The sequence below is a fragment of the Sporothrix brasiliensis genome (genome assembly GCF_000820605.1).
Source record: "Sporothrix brasiliensis 5110 chromosome Unknown Cont22, whole genome shotgun sequence".
Classification (NCBI taxonomy): domain Eukaryota; kingdom Fungi; phylum Ascomycota; class Sordariomycetes; order Ophiostomatales; family Ophiostomataceae; genus Sporothrix; species Sporothrix brasiliensis.
The window spans coordinates 1,487,559-1,506,684 of record NW_024467141.1 but is presented as its reverse complement, the minus strand read 5'-3'; the positions used below and the strand labels follow the sequence as shown (position 1 = coordinate 1,506,684).

Genomic DNA, 19,126 nt, shown 5'->3' with positions numbered 1-19,126 from the left:
CAAAATCGGCAGAACATGCTGACCGCCTTCCATGTTCAGCGCACACCCCACCTCGCGGCTTCCATGTGTGTTGCCCGCCGTCAGTGAAAAAAGATTCCCCTGTTGACTCACCTTCGCCGGCCGTGCCTGCCGCTTTTTAGTGCTTGCGTGCCCCGCCATGGACAACAGCAAAAAATCCAGGGCCTTGCCATAGCACCTGCCATTGTAGGATAATTTATGTAATTAGCCAAGTGCAGTACAGAATAGCAAAATGGAAACTGCGCCAGTGCTTTCTTTGGCGAGCTTCAAGACGAGCTAAAAAGCCAAACAGACGCTCTCCTCAAAGAACACACAAAGTCGACCACTCTGCACAAACGCGAGAAACGAGGGTCTGCCGCCACGAACAGGGGCAAACCAAGCCAATTCCGTTTCTCCTGCTTCTGCTACACCCAACGCTGCCTCGGAACAATGCCAGCAGCGTCCCTGGAACACACCGCAACATGACTGAACCGACCTTGACCAATGGGTCCAGCACCACGGCCCTCGACCCAGTCTCGACGAGAGTGGCTTTGGCAACCTCGTCCACATCGATCCGTATTGCGCAGTTGCGGACCATTGACGACAAGATCACCAATGACGGTGAGTGTTGTCTGGAGTGCTGTTGTTGAGATGCTGGCGCGTGACCTGTACGAGTAGAGCGAGTATGCTGACCAGGACCATTTCCCATATTTAGATCTCGAGCCAGCAGCCATTGCCAAGTTTCTTCCCGTTCTCTTCTGGACCCATGCCTCGTACGAAGACCGGCCATCGAGACGTGCCGTTCAAAAATGCCTGATCTCGATCTGCGACAAGAAAAACGGCCAGCTTCTAGCGTCCCTAGTGGCCGCCATTCGTGCGGAGGCATCGAAGCTGAACACGTCCACGGGAAGCACCTTCACGCTCATAGAATGGTGCAGCATTATTATGCAGCAACTGGCCGGTACGGAGCTGTGGGACAAGGTCGGAAACGACATCCTTGTTGCTCAGGCGAGTGCCGTTGAAAAGTGCACGCGACCACCCACACGGCAAAGCGTCGCGCATTCCGCCCTCGTTGTGGCCCGGCGAGGCTTCCGTAAGCTTGTGTCTCTCGACAGCACACGTGAGAAAGCCATTCTCGAGTCCGTCAAGGTTCTGGCTGCCAAGGGAACCCAGCCGACTGCGCGCAACTCAGTATTCCTTGGCGTTATCGCTGGCGTGTCGGCCCGGAACGCCAAAGCCAAGGCCATCTTTGAGACGACAAAGCCACAGTACTTTGAATTTTTCACACGTGAGATTACGAGCTCCAAGACACAGCTATCGAGCAACGTGGCTGCTGGCCTGCACGATTTCTTCCAGAGCTTCGTGACTGTACATGATCTGGAGACCCAAATTGTGCCTGCGATCAAGAAGGGCCTGCTGCGTGCGCCAGAAATTGTTCTCGACGACCTCGTCACGCCTCTTGTGGACTCTTTGCCCAAGACCTACGACCTGTCGAAGATATTGGAGGAGCACTTGGCGAAGCCACTGCTGTCTAATGTCAAGTCGAGCAAGGAGGCGGTGCGCAATGGCACCCTGACAGCTTTCCGCGCTCTTGCCACCCGATGCACAGATCTTGATGTTGTCGCCCGCGTGGTGGATGAGACCCTCACGCCGCTGCAATCCGGCAAGCTCACTTCTCCCGAGCACCGCACCATCCACTCGCAAATCCTGGAAGCGCTCCCGAAATCTGAGGCCACGGCTGGCAAGATCGCCACGGGCATTGCCGCCGCGGCATCAAAAGAGGGCAATGAGACTGCTCTGAGGGCCGAGACGACTTCTCTCACACAGAACACAAAGGTCCTCCTGAAAGGCTCGACCGGTGTGCCTAAACCGGTTGTGGATGCTTACGTCAAGGGTCTCGCTGACAAGAAGGCGCCTGCGCGCCGCCTTTGGATCATTGCCGCGGGTGAGACTCTATATGGCTTCCACAAGGCATCCGAGATGCTGCCCGCCCATGTTGTGAGGTTTGCAGAGTTTATTTTCCCTCCATTGCTCGATGCGTACTCGGAAGTCGTGGCGAACCCTTCTGCCGCTTCGCAAAATGGCCTTGTTGCAGGCGGCCTTGTGGTTTGTGCCATTGCGCCCTTCTTATTCAAAGACACCTCGTCGACACCTCTCTCCACCCTATCCAAGAAGTTCTCACTTGACAAGCAGTGTCTCGTGCTCCAGCCGAAGCCATCTTTCCTCCTTAGCCCCAGAATATACACGAAACTCGCGACCGACGACGACATCCGGTGGCTGTACCGTGCTCTTGTGGCTTCTTTCCCGGCGCTAGACGGCGATGAAGAGTCCGACATCAACATCGCATGGGCAGAGGCCTATATTTATGCGGCAACCTCTACAAACAGTGGTTCGTTCCTGCGCAAAGAGGCCAACAGCGCCCTCTCTGACCTGTACTTCCATGATCCCAGCCGAGTCTCGAAGGCCGTGATTGCAGGCCTGTGGCACTGGCTGGAGACTCTCGCCAACGGCGACAAAGAGAGTGCTTCGATACTCTCCAAGTCGCAAAATGCGCTACTTCTTTCCATCCTCGCCGCTATTTGCCGCAAAACCTCTGATTTTGTCAGAGCGACCGGAGCCGAGCCAGAGAAGAACACAATTGAGCAACAGATGTGCGGCCTGGTTGTTCTAGCCCGCCCCGTGCTTATCCCTGAGAGCAGCTGGATCGAGCTCTGCCTGCGCGCTGAGGTGGACCCTGGTAGTCTTGCTCAACACCATGAGAAGCTACTCCTAGAAGAGATTGCCGAGCGCACGCAGCTGGCACAGACGTCGGATGGGATCAAGACCGCTGCATACGAAGCTGCAGCCGAGCTCGTCTTTGTGGCCCCCGAGCAGATGGCGCCTCGCATTGTCGAGCTGATCCAGCACGACCTGGCTGTTGACGAGCTGCGGGCCATTGGTCCTGTTGACGCTGCTATCTTCCGAACTCCACCGGGCACCACCTTTGTCGATGTCCTGGCCAAGACGACAAGCAACTTGCCCAGCAAGAGCAGCAAGGACTATGATGTGCTCAAGTGGGAAGAGGAGCTTCGTGCACAGCTGGCCTCCAAGAAGGGCCAGCAAAAGAAGCTCACTGCCGAAGAGACGGCCAAGGTCAACGCCCAACTCAAGAAAGAAGCCGAGATCCGCGAGAAGGTTGGCCTGCTCGAGGCGCGTCTCCTCCGTGGCATTGGTGTCATTCGCAGTCTCGCCACCGGCCCACCGACCAATGCTTCGCAGTGGATGGGCCCCGCAGTCAAGGCTCTTTTAGACGCTATCGAGGCTGGTGCTTGCTTGATCACTGGGGACGTGGCACCCATGGCCTTCATCACCCTGTCCGATCGTGTTTCCAACCGTCTCGGTGCCATGCGTCCATTCATCGGTGTTGCTACACTTCGGGCACACGACGTGTCGTCGCTCCCAGAAAACCTCCTGGAGGAGCCGCTGCCCGACCTGATTACCCGCATCCTCTACCGCCTGCGCTCCACTAGCGAGCAGCGTCCGTTCGATGCCGTGTCTCTCATCTATTTCCTTCCTCTCCTTTTGCTGATCCTCAATAAGGGCGGCTTTGCCCCCGAGGCTGAGGACCGTGATGCTCAACTGGTTCTGGCCATTGAGGTGCTCTCTTTCCACACCGATGTGTGCGCTGACGAGGCCATCCCGCGCTCTGACCTGCTCTCTGCTCTCATCTTCTCGATGCAAAACTACAGCCAAAACCACAAGATTATCAAGGACTGCTTTGCCGACATGGTCCGTTGCGTGGCTCCGAATATCTCCAAGGAGGAGATCAACATCCTATCCCAGGGTGTCATCGTCACGCAAGCAAGTGTTCGGTCGACGGTCCTGCAGTCCATTAGTGCTGAGGTTGACATGAGCGAGCTCTCGACGTCTGAAGAGATTTGGTTAGTGTGCCACGACGATGTTGAGGAGAACGTCGACCTTGGCCGCGAGATCTGGGAGGAGAGCGAGTTCAAAGTGTCGGAAGACCTGCCAGAGAGAACGCTGCCTTACTTGCAGAGCAAGGATGCACAGCTTCGCCGCGCCGCTGCTCGCGCGCTTGCCGAGTCCATTGTCATTCTCAAGGCGCCCACGATCTTCGACAACATCACATCGCAGCTGAGGTCGTCGTACACCGAGCTGGCCAAGCCTCGTGTGGCCCAGCTGGATGAGTTTGGCATGCCGAGGAAAATGGACTTGTCTGATCCCTGGGAGGCACGGCACGGCATTGCAGCTGCGTTTAAGGAGCTGTCACCGAACCTGGACAAGGGTGAGGTTGAGCCGTTCCTGCACTTCTTGATTGAACAGGGTCCACTTGGTGACCAGAACGGCACCGTCCGGCAAGAGATGCTTGATGCAGCCATCCGTGCCATTGAGGTTCACGGCAAGCCCATTGTCGCCAAGCTTATGCAGACATTTGAGAAGACTCTGGCCGCTCCTGACAAGAACTCGGACGCCGCCGACCGCGTCAACGAGGCCGTCATCATCATGTACGGCGCCCTCGCTCGCCATCTCAAGCCCGGCGATGCCAAGATCCCCGTCGTTATCGAACGCCTGTTGGCGACGCTTAGCACGCCATCCGAGACTGTCCAGTATGCCATTGCAGAGTGCTTACCACCACTGGTCCAGACTAGCGGAGACAAGTCGTCCAAGTACTTTAACGACGTGATGGACACGCTGATGTCCTCTAAAAGCTATGCTTCTCAGCGTGGTGCTGCCTACGGTCTCGCCGGGTTGGTCCTCGGTCGTGGTATCGGATCCCTGAAAGACTACCGCATTCTGATCACGCTGAAGGGTGCCAGTGAGAACAAGAAGGAGGCGAACCAGAGAGAATCGGCCCTACTCGCTTACGAGCTTCTGTCAACCATCCTCGGCCGGCTCTTTGAGCCCTACGTCATCCAGATCGTGCCCCAGCTGCTTGCCGGTTTCGGTGACAGCAACGTCAATGTCCGTGATGCGTCTCTGTCTGCCGCCAAGGCGTGCTTCGCCAAACTCAGTTCCTTTGGTGTCAAGAAGATCCTGCCAACACTGCTCGACGGTCTCGACGACTCGCAATGGCGAAGTAAGAAGGGTGCTTGCGACCTGCTCGGTGCCATGGCTTACCTGGACCCGCAGCAGCTCGCCCAGAGCCTGCCTGACATCATCCCGCCTCTGACGGCTGTGCTCAACGACAGCCATAAAGAGGTGCGCGCCGCCGCTAACAAGAGTTTGAAGCGCTTCGGCGAGGTAATAAACAACCCTGAGGTGCGCAGCCTCGTGGATGTCCTCCTTAAGGCCCTCAGTGACCCGACTAAGTACACCGATGACGCCCTTGACGCGCTCATCAAGATCAAGTTCGTGCATTACCTGGACGCGCCGTCCCTTGCGCTCATCAGCCGCATCCTGCAGCGCGGTCTCGGCGACCGGTCCAACACGAAGCGGAAGGCCTCGCAGGTCATTGGCAGTTTGGCCCACCTTACCGACAAGAAGGATCTGGTTGCCCATCTGCCCGTGCTCGTCGCTGGTCTGAAGGTGGCCGTGGTCGACCCTGTGCCGACCACGCGTGCCACGGCCTCTCGCGCTCTTGGCTCGTTGGTAGAGAAGCTCGGCGAGGATGCACTGCCCGAGCTTATACCTGGTCTTATGCAGACCCTCAAGTCCGATACGGGTGCCGGCGACCGTCTCGGCTCTGCTCAGGCTCTCTCCGAGGTTCTTGCGGGCCTCGGCACAACTCGTCTGGAGGAGACGCTTCCCACCATTCTCCAGAACGTCGAGTCGTCCAAGGCGTCCGTCCGCGAGGGCTTTATGTCGCTCTTCATCTTCTTGCCCGTCTGCTTCGGCAACAGCTTCTCGGCCTATCTGGGCAAAATCATACCGCCGATCCTGGCGGGTCTGGCCGACGATGTTGACTCGATTCGCGAGACGGCCCTGCGCGCCGGTCGCCTGCTCGTCAAGAACTTTGCCACACGCGCTGTCGACCTTCTGCTGCCCGAGCTCGAGCGGGGCCTGGCGGACAACAGCTGGCGCATTCGTCTCAGCTCCGTGGAGCTTGTTGGCGACCTTCTCTTCAACCTTTCTGGCATCAGCTCCAAGCAAGAGGTGGAGGAGGAGGAGATGGAGGAGGACGCTGTCCGTGAGGCGGGCGCAACGTTGCGCGAGGTACTCGGTGAAGAGAAGCGCGACAAGATCCTGTCGTCGCTGTACATCTGCCGCTGCGATACCTCGGGTGCGGTGCGCTCGGCGGCGATCAGTGTCTGGAAAGCACTCGTGTCTAGCCCGAGAACACTCAAGGAGCTGGTTCCGACGCTTACGCAGCTTATTATCCGCCGTCTGGGCAGCGCCAACATGGAGCACAAGGTCATTGCCAGCAATGCTCTGGGCGAGCTGATCCGCAAGGCCGGCGACAACATTCTCCAGACGCTGCTGCCGACGCTGGGCGAGGGCCTCAAGACCTCGACCGACTCGGACGCCAAGCAGGGTATCTGCCTGGCGCTGAAGGAGCTCATTACGTCGGCATCGCCCGACTCGCTCGAGGACCACGAGGCAGCACTCATCTCCATCGTGCAGTCTGCGCTTACGGACTCGGATGAAGAGGTACGCGAGGCCGCTGCCGAGGCGTTTGACTCGCTGCAACAGGTCATCGGGAAGCGCGCTGTGGACCAGGTGCTGCCCAGTCTGCTACATCTGCTCCAGAACGACGAGGAGGCCGACAATGCGCTGGCCGCGCTCCTGACGCTGCTGACGGAGACGACGCGGTCCAACATTATCCTGCCGAGCCTGATCCCGACGCTGATTGCGCCGCCCATCTCTGCGTTCAACGCCAAGGCGCTCGCGTCGCTGTCGCGGGTAGCGAGCGGCGCGATGAACCGCCGTATGCCGCACATTATCAACTCGCTGATGGACAACATTATCAACTGCGACGAGGAGGAACTGCGCGAGGATCTGGACGTGTCTTTCGACACGGTCATCTTGTCGATCGACGAGCACGACGGTCTCAACACGGTGATGAACGTGCTGCTGCAACTGCTGCGCCACGAAGACCATCGCAAGCGGGCAGCAACGGCGCGCCACATGGCGGTGTTCTTCGCACAGGCCGATGTCGACTACTCGCGCTACAGCGCCGACCTGTTGCGCGCACTGCTCATCTCGTTTGACGACCGGGACAAGGACGTCGTCAAGTCGGCGTGGAGCGCGCTGTCCGAGTTCACCAAGAAGCTGCGCAAGGAGGACATGGAGGGGCTGGTGGCCTCGACCCGCCAGACGCTGCTGCAAGTGGGTGTGGCCGGCTCCAACCTGCCGGGCTTTGAGCTGCCCAAGGGTATCAACGCAATTCTGCCCATCTTCCTGCAGGGCCTGATGAACGGCACGGCGGAACAGCGGACGACGGCGGCGCTGGCCATCTCGGACATTGTGGACCGGACGAGCGAGGCGTCGCTAAAGCCGTTTGTGACGCAAATCACGGGTCCTTTAATTCGCGTTGTTACGGAGCGCTCGACGGACGTCAAGTGCGCGATTTTGCTGACACTCAATAACCTGTTGGAGAAGATGCCGACAGCACTCAAGCCGTTCCTGCCGCAGCTGCAGCGCACGTTCACCAAGGCGCTGGCGGATCCTTCGAGCGAGCTGCTGCGGTCGCGGGCGGCCAAGGCTCTGGGCACGCTGATCAAGTATACGCCGCGCGTCGACCCGCTGATTGCGGAGCTGGTGACAGGCTCCAAGACGACAGACCTTGGCGTCAAGAACGCGATGCTCAAGGCGCTGTTTGAGGTGATCAGCAAGGCGGGCGGCAACATGGGCGAGCCGTCGCGGGCGGCCGTGCTGGGTCTGATCGATATGGACGCGGACGTGCACGACGACACGATGATCATTACGAACGCGAAGCTTCTGGGCGCACTGGTCAAGAACGTGCCTCCAGAGGTGGCCATCGGCCTCCTTAAGAACCGTGTGGTGCCAGCCCATGCCACGCACGCTTCGGCACTTGCGCTCAACGCGGTCCTGCTCGAGTCGCCAGCTGTGCTGCTTGAGAGCTCCCTAGCAGAGGATCTCCCGGCCCAGCTTGCCCAGGGAATGACCAACAAAGATGTACGCCCCCCCTGCTACTCTCCCTTCTTCACAAATCATGTACAAATTGATCACACGCTAACTTGACTACAGCTGTTCATTGCCGACAACTTTATCCTCGCGACGGGCAAGTACCTGCTTAGCCCGCAGGCCAAGTCGTTCGAGGACACCAAGAAGATCTTTGAGACGCTGGCCAAGAACATCCCGCCCGGCGGCCCGGCGGACACTCGTCGTCTGACGCTGGTGCTTGTGCGGACACTGGCCCGCGTGCACCCGGATATGGTGCGCCCGCACTTGCCGCTGCTCGCACCGCCCGTGTTTGCGTCGGTGCGCGATCTCGTGATCCCCGTCAAGCTATCGGCCGAGGCAGCTTTCATGGCGCTCTTTGCCGTGATCGACGAGGAGAGCAAGGTGTTTGACAAGTACCTTGCCAGCCCTGCGGCGGCCGACATGCCCGCCCAGACGAGGCGTGTGATGGGCGACTACTTCAAGCGTGTGACGATGCGTCTGGCAGCCCAGGCCCGTGAGCGTCGTGAAGCTGAGGGCGGCGCTGGCGGTCTGGGCCTGTTTGACGACGAGGTCGAGGACGAGCGCGAGATCTGGAGCGTTGGCAAAGTGGACGTTGGAGCGGACGTCTTTGGCAAGGACTAGGAAAGACGTGTGTGAGGGAGTGTGATAGTATAGCATCTGCCTTTAAACGTACGAAGACAAAAGCACAAAGCGAAGGAAACTGTTGGAATAAAAAAGTATCTGTTTTGAACATGTAGGATGTCATTGTGCCTTTTGCGCCGCCTCGCCCCCTGAAACGCTGAAAGTTAACGACCTGCGCGCTGTTGGGCGATAGCTCCAGGGGCAAGCGGCGCTCCAAAGCAAAACGTGGCGCCACCCGGAAATCGCATTTTCGCCCTATTACATCATCTAGTGCCCTCAACTCAACTCCCGTCGGCCAATCGTCTGCTGGCTTTTGTTTAGCAATCCGCCATCAGCGTCGCGAGCAACGAAAAAAAACCGACCAAACGTCCTGTTACAAATCGATTTTATCATCCTTACGCGTCCAGCTTTGCAACTTCGCTTTTCGAGTACCCACACGATACACAATGCTCTCACGCTCTGTAACGCGGGTAAGCCCATCCTGTCTCTGCGTGATTCAGTTCTCCGCCGCCCAAGTCTAACATGTTGCAGCAACTCGTACACCGGGCTGCTCGGCCCGCGGCCCTTGCCCCGGCCGCTTCCGGCTACTGCGCTGCGCCTTCCGCATCTGCGACATCGTTCGCCTCCAAGTTCTCGACGGCAGTCCGGAGACCACAGACTACCACAGTTGCTCCCTCTACGTCAGCCCCCCTCCGTGCCGCGTTCCAGCGCCGGTTCCTGTCGGACACCACCCGCGAGGCCATTGACCATGCCGTCACATCGGCGCCTGTCGTCCTCTTCATGAAGGGCACGCCCGAGCTGCCACAGTGCGGGTTCTCGCGCGCGGCGATCCAGATTCTGGGCTTGCAGGGCGTCGACCCGGACAAGTTTGCGGCATTCAACGTGCTGGAGGACGCAGAGCTGCGGGCAGGCATCAAGGAGTACTCGGACTGGCCGACGATCCCGCAGCTGTACGTGGACAAGGAGTTTGTGGGTGGATGCGACATTCTGGTGTCGATGCACCAGAGCGGCGAGCTGGCCAAGATCTTTGAAGAAAAGAAGGTGCTCGTGGCGGCGAGCGAGGGTGACGCTGCGGCTCCCAAGGAGTAGGAAATGGTTACACAAGCGGGGCAGTGTTAGGGACTGTGCACTGCGAAGACAGACCACAAGTCACTACGGAGCATTCTTCGAGAAACAAAGTAAAATATACAAATACCCATCTCTTACATATATATATATGTGTGTGTATGTGTGTATGTGTGTAAAAATGCTCTATGTAAACTTGTTTGAGATACGGAACCTATCTGGTCGGATCCATCTACAACGGATATGCTCCGCCGTCGCCACGCGGATCACTACCAGCCGACCAGACGGCAATGTCCTCGACCGGGTCCTTGGTATAGCGGATGATCTGGCCACGACCAAAGAGCGCACGAGCCTTATCTTTGACGACACGCACGTCGTGGCCCAGCGCCCGCAGCCCTGCAATGGTCTCCTCCGGCATGGTCTCCTCAACCGACACGATGGCCGCAAACACGTCGCCCTCGTCCGGCATGCCCGATCCAATGCAGATGCGCGGTGCATCCAGCGCCTGCTGCGGGTTCGCGCCGCCCGCCAGCTGGCCGAGCAGCGTCTGCACATGGCCCTGCGGCTGCATGAAGCCGCCCATGACGCCAAACACGGCGAACAACGAGTTGTCGGACTGGTTCGTTACCAGGCCCGGGATGATCGTGTGGTACGGGCGCTTGCGCGGGGCGATCACATTGGGGTGGCGTGGATCCAAACTGAAGTTGGCGCCGCGGTTCTGCAGCGAGAAGCCGCAGCCCTTGGGTACGATGCTCGTGCCGAAGCCACCAAAGTTGGAGTTAATAAAGGAGATGGCGTTGCCCTCGGCGTCGGCCACCGCAAAGTACACCGTGTCACTGCTCGTCCAGGCCGGCGAGCGGAACGGCGCGCCACCGGGCGTGCCGTGCTCCAGCTTGTGCGATGGGGCCGCCTCTGTTGGCAGGAACAGCTTGGCGCGCTCGGCCAGATACTCGGGCGCCAGCAGGCCAGACACAGGCACGTCCACCTCATTAGGGTCAGTGACGAACCAGTTGGCGTCGGCGAATGCGATGCGCAGCGCCTCAATAATTGCGTGCAGGTACGGCGCTGTATTGTATTCTTCAGGGCCGAACTTGGGAATGACACCTGTCGACTGTAGCTCCTGGAGGATGCCGAGTGCCATCAGCGCAACGATACCCTGGCCGTTGGGCGGGTGCTCCCAGACCTCGACACCCGTCTCCTTGTCGCCGTACTTGAGCGAAATGGGCTCGACGCGCTCCGATCCGGTCTCCAGATGGTGCTTCAGATCGGACACGTCCAGGTGGCCGCCGCGTGCTTGCACGACCTCGACAATGGCCTCAGCGATGCGTCCCGTGTAGAATCCTTCCTTTCCCTCGGTCGCGAGCGTACGGAACGTTTGGGCGAGCGTCGGGTTGCGCATGATCTCGCCTGCGCGCGGTGCGCGATAGCCGTCGGGCTTGGCCGCCGGGTCCTTCTTCAGCCACTCGGCAAAGTTGGGCGATGCCTCGCGCAGGCCGGCCTCGGACTTTTGCCAGAACGTCGCCGTCAGTTCGGAGATGGGGTAGCCCTCGTCGCCGAGCTTGATGGCCGGTGCCAGCACCTGCTCCATGCTCAGCTTTCCACTGCCAAACAGCTTGACCGTGTCGACCCAGCCGGCCGCCGCACCGGGCACCGTCACGGCGTGCACGCTCGTCAGCGGAATTTTGTCGCCCCTGGCCGCCTCGGCCGGCAGGCCCAGACTTGACCGGATGCGCTCGAGCGTAAACTGGTTGCCTGCCCGCCCGGATCCGTTCAGAGCCGACACTTTGCCCGTCTTGGCGTCGTAGTAAAGACAAAACATGTCGCCGCCGATGCCCGTCGAGCACGGCTCCGTCAGATTGAGGCCCGCGGCCACGGCGACGGCCGCGTCGGCCGCATTGCCGCCAGCTTCCAGGACATCAATGCCGCACTTGGCGGCCAACGGCTGCGTGCAAGCGACCATGCCCTTGGTGCTGTGCACAACGCTGCGGCGGCTGGAGAACCGCTGGAAGACGTCCGACGGAGGCGGGAAGACGGAGGCGGTCTCGCGCGGCATGATGTTGATGACGTGGTGGCTGTGAGGGTTTTGGGGAGTGGTTGCGGATGTGATGATTGGAACCAAAGCAAAAGGAGACGTCAAGTTGAAGATCGGGCAGGTTGAGCGTGAGAAGATGCTGGTAGTGCGATGGCGAGCTCGTTCGATAGAGAAACGTGATTCACTTGGAACTCGACAATCTCTCCGCGGCGGTCTCCGAACAGCGAGATATTCACCTTTTTATCGTTTGGTCGTCCAGACGTCAAGGCGCTGTTATCTCTCCTATTACCTTGTTATTGCCCCACGCACGTCTTGTTCGTCCCATCTGCCGTTCCATTGTGCCTTCCTCCCGAGAGCGGAGGCGCCAAAGTGGTGCAAGAGCTATGTTAGGAAGGCATGAATGGGTCGCGGTTGCCCCTCGCTAACAGGTTTGTAGCGAAGTGGAGGAAAGCGCGAACTGGTGGCCAATTCGTGTGATTAATGCCAAGATCCCAATCACAGGCACCAAGGCACCCTTTGACAGCGGAATCGCCAAACAATATGACAAACTAATGTAATCCTAAAAATTTGATTCATACAGCCCGACCTCTGTTCGTTTAATAAATTCAGAAGCTTGCGTGCGACCTTGGGTCTTGCGAGAGGCGAAGGAGTGCGGCAGGAAGCACGGGTCGTCACGTGTGGCACATGGAACGAACTGCGGGTACTAACAACTGTAAAACGGCAATCCCAACCCATGGGGAAGGATTGCCATTTTGGGAAAGCACTGCCAAGCCAAAAGCCGAACCTAGCCAAAGAGTTAAAAAAAAAAAAAAAAAAAAAAAAAAAAAAAGAAACTCTAAGCGAGAGTCAGCTTCGACCACCTCCACAACAGACGACAGACGAGGCTGACAGCCGACAGCACTCCCTCCCACCACCACACTTCGACTTGAATGCGCCAAACCGACGTCTCATTCTCATGCGGCCGCCATGTTCGCCGCCCCGTGGGTCTGCAGGAGTTGTGCCCGATCAGTGCTCACGCGCCGGACCTTAAATCAATTCGGCCGCCGGTTTGCCAGCAACGGTGTGTTTTCAGCTCCCAGAAGCCATTGACTCTTCGCTCTCTCGTCTTATGGCTCGACTGACATGTATCCTTTGCAGCCACCGCCGGCGCGGTCCCCCCCGTTCTTCTTGAGCGCGCCAAGCGCATCACCACCGAACACTCCCAATTGAAGCTCTCCCTCGAGACGGGTTTTGACACCAAGACCGCCAAGCGCGTCGGCGAGACCCAAAGCGTTGCCAATGCCTTGGCCGAATGGGAGGAGGCCCAGCGTGCGGCGGACGAGCTGCGTGGCATGGTGGGTGCCCGCGACGAGGACGCGGAGCTGCGGCAGCTGGCGCGCGACGAGCTCGAGGCCACCGAGGCCCGGCTCGATGAGCTGGCCCAGGCTCTGTCCGCCTCCCTGACGCCCAAACACCCCTTTGGCGACATGCCCTGCCTGCTCGAGATGCGGCCGGGACCGGGCGGTCTGGAGGGCCGGTTCTTTACGGACTCGTTGTTCCGCATGTACCAAAACTACTGCTCGCGCAACGGCCTCCGGGCGCGCGTCGTCAAGTACGAGACGCAGGACGCGATTGGCGACACGGGCACGGACGGCGAGGCCGCTCTCCAGGAAGCCGTTCTCGAAATCCAGGATACGGGCGCCTACGACATGTTCCGCGGTGAGGCGGGCATCCACCGCGTGCAGCGGGTTCCGGCCACCGAGAGCAAAGGCCGCACACACACCAGCGCCGCTGCCGTCTGGGTCCTCCCGTCATTTCCCGACTCGCCCGACGCCGATGGCCAAAACAACTACGACGATCCGGAAAGCCTATTTTACATTTCACCGGCCGATGTGCGCACCGAGACGATGCGCGCGCGCGGCGCTGGCGGGCAGCACGTCAACAAGACGGAGTCGGCCATTCGTCTGACGCATGTGCCCACGGGGACTGTCGTGTCGATGCAGGACTCGCGGTCGCAGCACGCGAACCGCGACGCCGCCTGGAAGATCTTGCGGGCGCGCATTGCCGAGAAGCGGCGCGAAGAGCGCGAGGCCGAGGCGCGACGCATGCGGGACGCCGTCCTGGCCAAGTCCCAGGTGACACGGTCCGACAAAATACGCACCTACAACTACAGTCAGGACCGTGTGACGGACCATCGGTGCGGCCTGGACGTGCATAACCTGCCGGACGTCATGGACGGCGGCGAAACATTGACGCGCGTCCTGGAGGCGGTTCGTGTCTGGCAGCGCGAGCGGGACATTGAGGCCATTCTAGCGGAAGAAGAGGCCCAGGCGGCGGCGGACAAAGCGACGTCTCAGAAAACAAAGGGCAAGAAGTAATGGCGGCAGCGCAAGAAAGCACTCTGTACTTTTATAATGACCCGGCTTGAAACGAACAGGCAAACGGCATTCAAAAGCATGTCGGATGCATTGAATTTTCTTGGACAACAGGAACAGCATATTGGACTACAGACTACGACAGGATAGACAAAACCGTATCCATCTCCACAGTTTTTCAAAGCATCCTGGACAAGGAAAATGCTTTCCAGACAATAATTGTCAACGTACCTTCCTAAAGCACCCGGTGAACCGACGATGTGAAAAACCACAGAATCCGACGTCACACCGTTCACAATGCACGACGACCGGCTGGCGGTGCGTCTGCGGCAAGATGCGGTGCTACGTCGCAACAACTCGTGAAACTTGGAAAGCCGCCAGAACACCGCGAAAGGAACCATAAAATATCGCCACATCATATTGTGCTCTCGGCCGTCAGGGTGGATTGGCGGGGACGACGGGAAGACAATGGACCACGGTCACCAAGAGTGTCTTTGTGCGTCTGGTACTCGAAATCTCTCGGCCATGGGTCTGCTCTGTTCCACGGCAAACAGGTTCCGTGTTCTGTTTACGGCTGTTTGAGCCTACGTCTGCTCTCTTTCGGCTCCCGTCGAGTCCTGTGCTCGCCGCTGCGTGTTCTTCTCGTCCCTGCGTTATTTCTTTACACCTTGTATGACCTATTTTCGGCATTCCTTTTCGGATTCCGCAATGGACAGATTGAAAGCGCCAAAGAATCGGCCGCAATGCGCTGCCGTCTCCTTGACGTAATGTATCTTTCGGCGTAACAACTGTTCGTTAATTGCAACTCCTCAATGCAATGCACCTTCTTAACAGAGAAGCAGTCGCACGTCGCTTAAGCACTATGTCTGCGGACTGAGTTGCATTAATGGTATCTCTGCTCTCTCTTCCACCTTCTTGCCTGGCTACTTGCCATTGGAGAGGTGATGTCAATGCACCGATCGCTTTTGTCACGTTTACATCGGTTCAACCGTGTTCCTCTGCCACACGCAGCTTCCAAGATGGGTTGGTGCCACCTGCCGTCTTGCGCACCCTGGTTAGGGTCGTATTCTCGTCTGGCCTGGACAAAGAGGAAGGCGCGACGATCCTGTCCAAGCGACTCCCCTTTCAACCGTTTGGGGGCCATTTAGCGCTCGATACTATCTTGATCGTAGCTTCCGAGGCAAACTTTAAAGCGACCTTGGGCGGGTGCCTTATGGGGTTCTTCTATTTGCACTCTCCACTATTTGGTACATTGCCCGTTCCCATTCGCTCCTACCTCATCTTGTATGTGGCGATTCTCTAAACTCGTGGCCGGTCATGCAAGAAGACCCTCCGCTTTCCTTAAACGGCAGCTCCAGGCCGTCGGGCGTCGTCCCCCAGCCTGGCCAGGCTTTGACCTGGGCTGAGAAAAGACGATCACTGCAGAAGACGGAGCAAAGTCTCTCCTTGTACATCGTACGGGATATACAGTACTTCCTCGACCAACGACCAGGGATTAGTGGCCTTCGGCAGTGCAATATGCCTTTCTTGACTAGGCGGACGCTCCATCACAGATCAATTGTTGGTCGTTGCTTCCTCTGGTCCTCAACGGATCGCACACCGAATTTGGCAGGTCCTATGAAGAGGGGACCTGCCAAAATACGAAACTACGAATTCCACCAGACTGGAAGCCTCGGTGATTCCTCTGACTTTGCTGCTATCTAAATTGGCTCTTTCCACATGTGCGATTGTGTCATTGCTCTTTCCTCTTCGTCTACTATTGCCTTTGCTTTGCCCTTGCCAACTACTATATATCTTTCCTTGCTTTTCTCGGCTCGCCTTTCTTCCTCCCCATCTCTTCCGCTATCTTCATCAACCCCCGGGCCCATCCTGCGGCAATCTCCCGACCTCGCCCATCTTTCTGTGCCGCATTGAAGCAGAGACAAGACTTCTGGACAGTTTGAGACCCAGCTCCACATATACTGCATTTTCATTCATCTACGCCCTATCGGCTGCTCTCACCGTGAAACACGACCACAGCAACGCAAGGCTGTTTACGCAAGCCAGAAAAATCGGAGAGAAGGCGGACGAGACGAAGTATACAGCACTTACACGCTCGTATAACCCAAAAGTTGTGCAACGACAACAGTCGGACTCTGGTCGCTGTCTACCTCTTGTTCTCCCAACCTATCTTCCCCAGATTCCACCCGCCTTGTCTATAAACGCTGCCATATCCCGTCTTACATCCTGAATCCTTCCCTTCTTTTCCATTCGTGCTTTTGCGGCACAACGAAAATCGCCTGCCACCCAACATCCTCTCGGTCAGAAGGAATTGCCAAGACCGACGTCATGCGTTGGATTAACAACCAAGTCTGGCAGCCGTTGCTGCTGACGGCTGCTTTTGCCTCTGTGGCCTCAGCAGGTCGTAGTCTCCGCCACGCCGGCAAGTCGGATGATCTTCTGAGCGCTTTTTACGAGCGGCCACCTCTGCACAACACCTTCCTAGACGGCGAAGCTGAAGATGCTATCGAGAAACGGGTAGCCAAAGCCCAATTTTTGAACTCCAACACTTCAAGTATGCGCCTCTAATTGTCGATGTCCATTATTAGTAGTAGTAGTAGTATAGTAGTGTTTCTTTTGAAGCACAATTTTCTAACTGATTTCACAGGTTTCTCTGTCAACGGAACCGGTATCCCGGACGTGAATTTTGACATTGGTGAATCCTACGCCGGGTCTCTCCCCCTGTCCAGCGACCCTAACGACACGAACCAACTCTTTTTTTGGTTCTTCCCTTCAACAAACCCGGACGCATCGAAGGAAATCGTGATCTGGCTGAATGGAGGAGTGAGTCTCCCTTCGTCTGCAATTGTCCCTTACAACAATGTCTGTGTTTCCAGAAAGACTGACACGATGGTTAACCAAAGCCCGGATGCTCCTCTCTCGAAGGATTGCTCCAGGAAAATGGTCCGTTTACCTGGCAAAGTGGAACATATCTACCAGTCAAGAACAACTGGGCTTGGAACAAACTGTCCCACATAGTTTACATTGAGCAGCCTGTCGGCACCGGATTTTCTGTTGGCAATGTCACAGCAACTAGTGAGGAAGATGTGGCCGCTCAGTTCCTCGGGTTCTGGAAGAATTTCGTGACCACTTTTTCTCTTCAGGGTTACAAGGTCTACGTCACAGGAGAGTCCTACGCGTACGTACAAAAGCCCCCATCCCATAATGGAGCGTCTTGCTAACACTGCTCAGTGGAATGTACTGCCCATACATTGCCAGTGCTATGGTCGATGCAAAGGACACCACATACTACAACATCTCAGGCGTCCTCATTTACGATCCTGTCATCGGCCAAAATGACATCCAGGAACCCCTACCCGCGGTCACCTTCGTAGATTACTGGACGGGTCTGTTCCCCTTTAACGACAGTTTTGTCGCTGACATTCACTCCCGTGATGCCGTCTGCGGCTACACCGACTATCTCAACAAGTACCTGGTTTACCCGCCGGTCGGCCAACAGCCAACTGTCATCGCGGGCCAAGAGGCTAATGGAACCACGAAGCGCGACTGTGCGCGGATTTATGACGACATTGTCCATGCCGCGTTAACTGTTAACCCTTGTTGGGACATCTATCAAGTAGCAACGACCTGTCCACTGCCGTGGGATGTACTTGGTTGTGAGTTTATGCCGGGCCTTTTTGTTCTCGTAGGGTGATTGTCAACGACCATACTAACAGTGCAGTCCCTGGAACCGTGCAGTATCTCCCTTCAGGAGCCAGTCTTTACTTTGATCGAGACGATGTCAAAAAAGCCATCCACGCTCCTAAAAACGTGAACTGGAGCGAGTGCTCAGAAAAAGACGTGTTTGTTGGTGGCAATGACAACTCCGTGCCATCCAGTATCCACGCTCTGCCTAACGTCATTAATGCCACCAAGAACGTCATCATTGGCCATGGTGCCCTGGATTTCGTCCTCATCGCCAATGGCACGCTCTTGACAATTCAGAACATGACTTGGGGCGGCCAGCTTGGGTTCCAGTCGCCGCCCACGGAGCCCTTGTACGTGCCATTCCATGACGATCCATCCTTGAGCTCCATTGCGGGTAGCGGCGTCATGGGCACCATCCACTCGGAGCGTGGCCTCACCTACGCCGCAGTCTCGCTGTCTGGCCACATGGTGCCTCAATATGCACCCAGTGTCGCCTACCGCCATCTGGAGTTTTTGCTGGGTCGCATTCCAAGCCTGTCGTCGACAGTCAGCTTTACCACGGACAAGAATGTGACGCAGCCCACCGGCGCCGTTGGCAACGGCAACGCACCCCAGGGATATGCTACAGTGAAGAACGGCACGACGTCCAAAAACGACACCGGAGGGGCGAGGACAAACTCTGGCTCTGGTTCTGGGATGTCGCTCACTACTTGGGCCAGCCTCCTTGTGCTGCCAGCCGGCATCGCAGCTTTCTTGGTGTAGTTTGCTTTATGGCTGAAAACAAGACCTCTGGAGTGGACATCTACATATATAGCTAAAGCCGAGGGATGCAGAGTCGACTACGTTGTAGATATTTCATATTTTGTAGGTAGCGTCACAAAATCCAATCAAATGATCGTAAGTAATTACGTCAATTTGTTGACTGTTCAACTAAACAACGGGGAATTCTGCACGAGTGAATCTGAAAGCAATGACAATGAGATGAGGATGTTTCCACGGACATCTTCAGGTTTGTTCGGTCAGAATATTGTCGTCCGATTGCGAACTACTCCACACAAATGACTCCTAATACAACTGAAATATGTAAACGCCGTGCCTGCCCACATTTTTACAACACCTTTCCATCCCGTTTTGCAATCTCGAGGTCCACCAAGTCTTGCGGCCTATTTGAGCTTTGCTAACCGTTTTTTTTTTTTTTTTTTTTTTTTTTTTTAAAAGGCATCAACGAGGCAACATGACATTGAAAAAGCAAAACGCCAGTACAACATATCGTACATAGGAAAAA

The 19,126-nt window shown here is 57.1% G+C and overlaps 5 protein-coding genes across 5 annotated transcripts; 4 read left to right on the top strand and 1 right to left on the bottom strand.

Annotated features, from left to right (window-relative positions):
* Window positions 1–479: 479 nt before the first annotated feature.
* Window positions 480–8,703, top strand: SPBR_08055 (uncharacterized protein; the record flags this gene model as incomplete). The annotated part of the gene is made up of 3 exons (XM_040766293.1): window positions 480–618; window positions 713–8,073; window positions 8,146–8,703. The coding sequence occupies 3 exons, from the start codon at window positions 480–482 to the stop codon at window positions 8,701–8,703; spliced, it is 8,058 nt and encodes a 2,685-aa protein (XP_040614702.1).
* Window positions 8,704–9,149: 446 nt separating this feature from the next.
* Window positions 9,150–9,792, top strand: SPBR_08694 (monothiol glutaredoxin; the record flags this gene model as incomplete). Its single annotated transcript, XM_040766932.1, has 2 exons — window positions 9,150–9,173; window positions 9,235–9,792. The coding sequence occupies 2 exons, from the start codon at window positions 9,150–9,152 to the stop codon at window positions 9,790–9,792; spliced, it is 582 nt and encodes a 193-aa protein (XP_040614701.1).
* Window positions 9,793–10,000: 208 nt separating this feature from the next.
* On the bottom strand, window positions 10,001–11,821 carry SPBR_08314 (gamma-glutamyltranspeptidase; the record flags this gene model as incomplete). The annotated part of the gene is made up of 1 exon (XM_040766552.1): window positions 10,001–11,821. The coding sequence occupies one exon, from the start codon at window positions 11,819–11,821 to the stop codon at window positions 10,001–10,003; it is 1,821 nt and encodes a 606-aa protein (XP_040614700.1).
* A 945-nt stretch (window positions 11,822–12,766) lies between these two features.
* On the top strand, window positions 12,767–14,157 carry SPBR_08454 (peptide chain release factor 1; the record flags this gene model as incomplete). The annotated part of the gene is made up of 2 exons (XM_040766692.1): window positions 12,767–12,860; window positions 12,938–14,157. 2 exons carry the CDS (start codon window positions 12,767–12,769, stop codon window positions 14,155–14,157), a joined length of 1,314 nt encoding a protein of 437 aa, XP_040614699.1.
* Window positions 14,158–16,482: 2,325 nt separating this feature from the next.
* SPBR_08239 (carboxypeptidase D) lies at window positions 16,483–18,603 on the top strand (the record flags this gene model as incomplete). Its single annotated transcript, XM_040766477.1, has 5 exons — window positions 16,483–16,708; window positions 16,802–16,977; window positions 17,091–17,332; window positions 17,386–17,810; window positions 17,876–18,603. 5 exons carry the CDS (start codon window positions 16,483–16,485, stop codon window positions 18,601–18,603), a joined length of 1,797 nt encoding a protein of 598 aa, XP_040614698.1.
* Window positions 18,604–19,126: the final 523 nt, after the last annotated feature.